Source organism: Halichoeres trimaculatus, unplaced genomic scaffold (assembly GCF_033239565.1).
Source record: "Halichoeres trimaculatus isolate MK-OKI-2021-1 unplaced genomic scaffold, fHalTri1.1 fHalTri1_scaffold_2, whole genome shotgun sequence".
Taxonomy (NCBI): Eukaryota; Metazoa; Chordata; class Actinopteri; order Labriformes; family Labridae; genus Halichoeres; species Halichoeres trimaculatus.
The window spans coordinates 4,741,247-4,750,066 of record NW_027437180.1 but is presented as its reverse complement, the minus strand read 5'-3'; the positions used below and the strand labels follow the sequence as shown (position 1 = coordinate 4,750,066).

The following is an 8,820-nucleotide window of genomic DNA, read 5'->3' as shown; positions in this document are numbered from 1 at the left end:
GTATTAAATGATTGACTGAGACATTGCTTAAAGAGAAAGTCATGCACAGAGCACATGCCTACAAATACCAATCCTCGCTCCTCCTCGTGACTGTTCCACTTCCTCATTAGTGCTGCCCAATGGGATGCAGCACCCTCGGAGTACAAGTGTTGCATGCAAACCGTCTTTAATTAAGTTCACTAATTGAAGGCACCATGCAAAATCCACGCTCCTTCACTTAACTGTCCTTATCACATCACCTGCACTGCGGGGTGCTAATGAACTCAAACCACATCAGGTGTAAAGCCCCAGAGAATCGTCCCAAGGCGTGCTGCAGTTCAATCACAGGAACCTGCGCTTGATATATATCTCTCTCATGAAGGAAAAGAGGGCAAGTGTTGTTACCTTGGTAACAGACACACCTTTGCTTCAGTATCTTAACACCCAACAAGCACCCCCTTCGACAGGTTATCAGCGTGACTGCATGATGCTATCAGAAATCTTTCCAAATCTTGGAGTCTTAATTGGATTCCCTGATTGATCGGGTGTTCAGTTTATTTCAGGGTTTGTCCGAACGCAGAGAGCAAGATAATCAAAGGCCATGCTGGTCAGCGTAGTGACGCACTCCATGGTGGGTGGCGAACAGTGGACCTGTAGACAGAGAGTGAGTAAAGATAGGTGCAGCAGGATGCAGACAGAAGGACCAAGACAGACGTGCAGATGGACAGAGAGACGGGCTGGCAGTGCTGGAGTGGGTGTGGGCCAGGGAAGCCTCAGTTTGTTTCTGTGCGGGGAACATAACGCAGTGTTTGGCACACTCATTAATAAGGAGACAGTGCCTACACAGTACCACAATCCTGCTGTGTGGGTGCCTGGCACAGTGCAGATTGACTGACACTCTGTGGTGGCATTTAGACTAAGTTGTGCTGCGATGGGAGGGCACGCTAACACACATGTATAGAAACACGGTGACACACAGGCTCACACGCTGGCACAGCTGGTGCTGTGGGTGTGTGTGTGAAGGAGAGGCCTGTGAGGTGATGGTCCCGGATGGCTAGTGGGCACTGAAGCTGGTTCACAAGTCCTGATAAGGACAAAGCAGGAGGCGTGAGTGAACAACAACACACACCATGTCATGGATCCCCTCACTTACTCATTTGTTTATCGTTGCCCGTGGCTCGTTGGCTTTTAACAGAGAGTTGTCATACACACTGTGTGTGAGTCCTCTACTGTAGGCATGCTGATATGTGTACCGCCATGAATACGCCCTAACATGTGACTATGTCTTCAGTCATTATCTCATCCGTGAACTGCCCGTGGATTACTATGACTGCATGCTTCTCTGCTGGGCTGTCTACCTCCGCTTGACCTTTGGTCAAAGCAGATAACTACTTTTACTTTCAATGCTTGTAAAAACAAAAAATTACATTCTGTCGTAATTTATAAAGCTAGATCTAAATCGAGTAGCATTTTGCCAAACTTTTCAAAGTGCTGCTGTTACAGTATCAAATTAATAAAAACTTTGACTTTCTTTATTCCACAGCTAGAGGGATCTGCTTAGCCACAGAGCAAAAGCTGGCATAATGAAGCAAAAAGGAAACAAACAAGCAGAAAGGAAAACTCTGATACACTTTTTATGGAATATTTAAAGCAGTACATGCAACACACTTTGCTGTTGTGTTTTAACTTTTGGCTTCTCATCAAGGGGAACATTTTTCCATCAGTTTTTCCATCAGAGGAGAAAGACCCTAAAAATGTTCAATGTAGCACCACAAGCTGCGCCTGCAGTAAAACTCATTTTGGGTTAAAACAGAACAGATCACGTCTTGGACGAACATCACTCTGAAAGGAGTTAGAGCCTCCTCAACAGAAAACTTTTTTCCTTAAAATGCAAAACAAAATCTTTGGTTTTGATAAAGGAAGAAGCAAATGAGAGCTCATTTATCATAATAATAGAGTCAAGTGATATCTCCCCTCATGTAACACGTCTTCAAACACTGCGACAGCTTGCAACACAGACGTAGAACAAAACAGACCCTGTGTGTCATGCATGTTAAAGACATGACTGCTATATTTGCAGCCATTACTAACCTGTCTTCTTTCAAGGGTTAGAAGCCTCTCCTTACTTTTGCAGATAGTTTTGAAAGTGATCAAATTAATTGGCAGTGAAGGATGCATTTATCTCACCACACTTTCCTCTGTTGCCTCATTAATCTAACTGATATCATTTCATACCATCATCATCAGAATAATTATGTCAGGAGCTATAATTACTCCTCATTCTGACTGGACTGTGTCGTAGTTAACCTTTACAACAAATGCTCCTCTATCAGGGTTGTTGTGAGTGCTTCTATCCTGGCAATAAATCTTCACTTGTGGCTGAATCATAATTCGGGGGCATCCTCCTTTTCTAAGACAGAACCATCTAAGCCTTTTCTGCATTCTGTCTGGCGGCAGCGCGCCGGAAACAGACCATAACGGTCTCCGAGAGCGAAAGCCAGGAAGCGAGCTGTGCGCTCTTCTCCTACCCATCCTCCGCTCCTCCACACAGCTCAGTCATCATTAATGGGCACCATGCCGTGCCCCCCCCTCTCCCCCCGCTCCTTCCCTCCACTGTTTCTACCTTCACTTCATCTCACCCTCCCTCCCTTCCTCTTGCGCCTGTGTGCGTCGAGAAAGTCTCCTCCTCTCACAGACTCAGAACGCACTCATCCAACCAGTCTTTACGCGCGTAACAGACTCTCCAAGAGATTCCCCTGTGGTCGGGCCCGCCCCTTTCCGTTTCTTGCCGCCCTCACTCATTCATGACCCTGGTTTGGTGACGTAGGAGATTCCACAGTGCCCACTGCCGTAGGCAATAACGGGATGCTTGAGTATATATGGGGCACTGGTAGCCATCAAACGGCACACTCTCAGTCGCTCCGACTCGAGAACCAGGGCATCAGCGGAGATAGCAGGCTTTACTTCGCCCTCTTAGGCTAACTCGCTTTGGGCTTTGGTTCAGGATGGAAACCTCCACGATTTCTCGGAGCCGACGATGCTCCATCATGCGCAACTGCAAAAGTAAGTTTCTTTTTACTCTCCTAGTTTGGATACCACTTTGGACACTTCAGGACATCATGTTTTATGTTACTTTAGCTAAGTTTCTTCTTCATGACGGCGACTCGTATATGTCCAATGAAAAATCCAAATGGGTTATTGGAAAGATTGCATAAAATGAAAAGAAAAGTTACTTTTTAAATGTGATTAAAAATTTTATGCTGGATTTATGTGAAATGAAAGGATTTTAGCTCAGATAAAAGCACCGTTGATCAGCTGTTTTTTCTTTTGCTTAAATACTCGAGAGATTTGCTGTGCGTAATGGATGATCCATGTGTAGTTCTGAGGCTTAAACTTGATTAACATTATTATTCAGGAGTTGTTCTGAACTTTAATATCATCAACAGAGATATAGTTTTATAATCAGTTTAACAAGTGCGCTTTAAAGCATTAGTTTGGGATGTACTCTGTTGTAAAGAAGGCTTTAGAGCAGCATGGTTTCAGTACCTCGGACAGCTCCGCTCACCTCCTCCTCTCCCCGCTCTCCCTCTCCTCCAGGCGGTCTTTCCCTCTGGTTAGTGGTGTGGCTGGTCCTCGGCAAACCAAGTCCGGCATCGGCGTGTCCGCAGCTGTGCGTGTGCTACCCGACGCCGATGACTGTGAGCTGCCAGGCGCAGAACTTCACCTCCGTCCCTGTCGGGGTGCCGTATGAATCGCAGCGCGTGTTCCTCCAAAACAACCGGATAACGGAGCTTAGAGTTGGCTCTTTTGGCTTTGGGACTCAGGTATGAAACGCTCTCTATTATTATAAGCATTCAAAATGTATACTTTCATAAATCTTTCTTTTGAAAGCAAAACGAAACTAAATATATTGAGCCGTATCCACGGGAGAAATGTTCAAACATTTTTCACGTTTTTTCATGTGTTAGGTTCTGTGGCTGTTCTCCAACAACATCACGTGGATTGAGGCAGGGGCCTTCAGTGAGCTGAGGGACTTGGAGGAGTTGGACCTGGGGGACAACCCAGGCCTCCACAGGCTGGAAGGAGGAGCCTTCCGTGGCTTGGAGAAGCTCCAGAGCCTCCACATGCACCGCTGCCGGCTCACTGCCCTGCCCCATGACATCTTCCACAAGCTGTACAGCCTGCAGTACCTCTATCTACAGGTAGGGGCGCTGCAGAGACAAACAAGAGCTCTTAGTGATCTGAGAAATGTAGCCACCCACTCATGTACGTCACCAAATATCATGGATCCAGACTGTTTTTTCTCCTCATGCTAAACTCCTGCTCTCTTTTCCTCTGGTCTACAGGAGAATCATCTCCACTTTCTACAAGACGATATCTTTTCTGACCTCATCAACCTGAGCCAGCTTTTCCTGCATGGCAACCGTATTCGCACCCTTTCAGAGAACGTGTTCCGTGGCCTGGTCAACCTCGACCGGCTGCTCCTCCATGAAAACCGCATCAGGCAGGTGAACCGCCGTGCCTTCCGTGACCTCGGCCGTCTGACCATGCTTTTCCTCTTCAACAACACTCTGGCTGAGCTGCCAAGTCAGACCCTGAGGGACACGCAAGGGATCGAGTTCCTCCGCCTCAACGCCAACCCCTGGTCCTGTGGCTGCGAGGCCCGCCCCCTGTGGGAGTGGTTCCGTGAGGCACGTGTCTCTTCCTCTGAGGTGATCTGTGCCTCCCCTTCTACCCGCCGTGGCCAGGACCTGCGTTTCCTTCGTGAGATGGACTTCGCCCTATGCCCCCTGCCCGACCCAGGCTCCATTGCTGGCTCCACCACCACCACCTTCAGCACCAAAACCCGCTGGTGGTTCCACAAGAACAAGCCCCAGTCCTCAACGAAAGGTGTCTTCGAGAAAGCCTCTGAGACTGTTAAAGCTGGTTTGTACGGGAAAGGCCCGTCTACAACCACCTCAGTAGTCAAGTATGAGCTGGGTGAGGAGGAGCTGGCGCTGCCCAAACTTGACCCTGAAGAGTACTGGGCTAACTACGGCAATGAGGACTCAGGTGTTACCCTGCGATGCTTCGAGCTCGAATGTCCACCTGAGATCGACCTGCCTCCATCTTCCTCCTCGCCCTCATCCTCCTCGCCATCTTTCCTGTCACTACTAGCCCTTTCTGTTTTCAGCCTCTGCCTCAACCTGAACCTACTATTCGGCTGAATCTGACTCTTAGTACTTCACCCTTCCCCTTTTAGCCTGTTTTATAGGCTGTGGGGATCCCTGTTAGACTATACACACCCCCTTTGCCCGCTTTGCTGTTTGCCAATCCTCAAGGTAACAGCGAGGGAGATGGGGGGACGGTCAGATGTTAAATCTACCACTTACAGGGCTAAACACTTTTCAGGGCTGCAGAGTTCTTCAGTTGATCCTATTTATCTACAGTACTCTACAGGTATGGCTTTCTGTGTCTTACCTGTATGATGTCATGATTCCCTGCAATCAGGGCTACGAGGGCTGAGTCCATCTCTAATATCAACACAATTTGATAGCAGTTGTGAACAATGTTTTCAATTCTGTCACCTCGACTTAGTTTGAGCTACTAGTGCTATTCGTGCATCCAATTAACTGGCTGCTACCAGAACTACGATTACTGTTAGATCCAGTGCACAGTAATGACAATACTGTAACCACTTAAAGTGTCATGTAAATAGTAATGTGTTCTGTGAGTGTTCAAACTGATATTTGTGGTCCCACCCTTTCATTTTCCATCTTGTTCCAGGGTATTTACATTTAAATTAGCAGTTTAACAGGACAGAGCACAAAACCACAGCTTTACAAAGACAGAGCGGGGTCTCCAGGGTCAGAGGACGAGGAGAAAATTGAGAGGTTGTGAAAGAAGGTGAATGTTATGTTGGAGAACCAGGCTTAGAAAGAGAATCTAAGTAAAAGAGGGGGTGGAGGGGTCAGTTTTAATGCAGCAATAAGAAGCAGGAAGAATACAGAAAAGCACCCTAAAGGACAGAGCTGTCGGCAGACGGAGCAACATGAAGTAGAAAAGCGATAAATCCACTCATCAGTAGTTGGTCCATTCATCCATCCTCATTCACCTTCCATTCTCTGCACGTTGTCGTTTGTGACGACTGCAGGGAAAGATTGCTTCCTGTCAGGAAGCCAGAGATTTTTGCTTTTTGGATGTCTTTCTGTGACATATGATATAATTTGTAAAAATTGTTGGATGAAGATGAATTCTTGATATAAAGTTACACTGAATATTTCCTGAACCATGCTGTCTATTACACTTATTGTGTGGCCGAATTTGCAGAATTTATTCACTAAGTCAAATTAAGATATATGATCCTCTCATGTTGAAATGGTGAATGCAAAGCAGAATACAACTGTTTAGGTAAAATCTGATCTAAGGGGACAACAAGGACTGGAGTCACAGGTAGAGGGCGCTCAGCCTATTCTGTGATGGACATCTGTCTCTGTGTGAGCACGTACAAGGGGATGAATGGATTCACAAGCTGGCATTGCAGCAAAAGTCAAATACGTCACTGAGTTTGTCACTCCATTGACTCACCGGTGGGCGATGCCAGATGGATGGAAGAGGCGCAAATTGGCTGATTTGTAAATACACCAAGAGAGCAGTGATAGAGTCTGGTGACTGTCTGAGAAAGTAGAGGACAAAAAAAGACCCACATACTGACAGACTGATGGACACAACGAGGAATCTCAAGACGATTTCAGGAAATCATTTATGCTGAGAGAGCAAAAAGAAATATCCTGAACACGCAGAACAAGTGGAGGAAAAAGGGAAGTGGAAGTTACCAAATATAGGAGTCCAGTGTTCTCCTTTCTGTAGAGTTAATCCATTCCTCCCCTTCAAAACCGGTCTCCACGCTGCCCTGCAGGAGCACGTCTTTGTAGGTGTGCTCAAGTTTTCCTCCGTCTTTTTGTTTGCGCACCGCTCTCCTAAAGCTCCCTGCATCTCCCAAGGGCAGCAAAAGTATGGAAGGAGATGGCCCCTGGCTCCTATTAGGGTGATCAGGGCAAGGCCAAGAAGCAGTAGGTGTGAAGGTGTGGGAGGCACAGTGAGCAAAGCAAACAAACAAACCCACTCACAAAGCCAGGAAGCAATGCCTCAACACAATGCAGCATCATTTCACGCTGAGGTTTCCAGGTTTACAGAAACCGTTTCACTGATTGATTGATTGAGAAAATATAATCATGTACAAAGACAAAAAAAACCTTCAGGAAATATTCAGTGTCATGCAGCTGTTGGAGTTTAGTGGAGGAGGTCAAACTGGGCCCGGATGCTCTCCAGTGGCCGTGACAGTGAGGCCACTTTCAGATGACCAAAGTGCCAGTTATACCATTTCCCTCTTGTTCACTCTGTCATCGTGCTCGTTCTGTGTTTTGTAATTGAGAAGAAAAAGCAATCCTTAATGAGAGATTGTAATATTTATTTATTTTTACCGTAAAGAGGAGAAAATAAAGTTGTTAAAAGATGCAGAATAAAGAAAGAATAAATTCATACTTGTTTAACAAATTGTGTTTGCATGTGTCTTTTATTTTATGTCTTGGCTCGAGCAAAAAGAGAAATTGATACACACACACCCACACAAACTTGTGGACACAAGGACTCATTTAAAATTGCATAACTCTTCCAGGCAGTTGTCCATCTTTCTCAATTGTGCAAGAAATCATCCGAGAAAGATGGAAAACAGGAAACGTGGAGACGAAAAACAGAACGAGTGGTGCAAACTCTGTTATAATTCACAGACTAACCAAGCAGTGATCCTAAATGGCTCAACGCTCAAATGACACTGTAAACAACAACTGTTACTTCAGTATGATAACGAGACAAGAGGGATGAAACAGAAACAATACCAGTGAATCATGAATCTCACTGCAGGGGAAACAGGACCTAACTACAACATGAGTGCAAACGCTCTGAAAAACACCTGCCATCCTCAAGGCTGCCGAGACTGGCATGTACGGTGGCTGACGAGGACAGAATCTGCAGCAGGCAAAATGATTTTCATGTTGTGAAATGTGCTACAGGTGCTGAAGTGATGTAGTGGTGTAGTGGGAAAAAAGTAGTATAAGTAGAATTATTTCCAAAGATGCAATCCAAATGAAATTTCTACCAGACATTGGTATTAACTCAAATAATCCACACATGAAGAGAAATCACAACCTTCAGGTCCATAAATAATGATCATAAAGAATTAAGCCTGATAACACAGGAAAAAAGTATTGAATACGCTAACTGAGACTCATCTAATACTTAGTGGAGAAGCCTTTGTTTGCAATGACAGCTTCCAGAAGCTTCTTGTATGTTTGAACTAATGGCCCACACTGCTCAGGTGTGATTTTGGCCCATTCCTCTGCACAGATTGTCTTTAAAACTGGAATATTCTTTGGTACCCTCTGGTGAACTCTTTTCTTTAGTTATTTCCACAAATGTTCAATTGGATTTAAGTCAGGTGATTGACTAGGCCGTTCTAACAGATTGATTTTCTTTTTTGAAACCATTGACAGTCAACTTTGCCGTGTGCTTTGGATCGTTGTCCTGCTGGAAGGTCCAGCCACGTCTCATCTTCATCATCCTGGTGGATGGCAGCAGATTCAGATCAAGAATGTCCCCATACATGGCTCCATTCATTGCTCCGTCAGTTATATGAAGTTTGCCAACACCATGAGATGAGAAATAACCCCATGCCATGATGCTTCCACCTCCAAACTTCACTGTTGGTGTTTTTGGGGTGATGTGCAGAGCCATTTCTCCTCCAAACATGGTTTGTAGTATGACAGCTGAAAAGTTCAATTTTGGTCTCATCTGACCAGACAA

At 45.6% G+C, this 8,820-nt stretch overlaps 1 protein-coding gene across 1 annotated transcript; it reads left to right on the top strand.

The window, feature by feature from the left end:
• Nucleotides 1-2,844: 2,844 nt before the first annotated feature.
• Nucleotides 2,845-7,472, top strand: rtn4rl2a (reticulon 4 receptor-like 2 a). Its single transcript, XM_074693307.1, is given in 5 exon segments — nt 2,845-2,932; nt 2,935-3,042; nt 3,577-3,803; nt 3,948-4,181; nt 4,326-7,472. Coding segments are annotated over 5 exon segments (1,518 nt in total). The 3' UTR covers nt 5,187-7,472.
• Nucleotides 7,473-8,820: the final 1,348 nt, after the last annotated feature.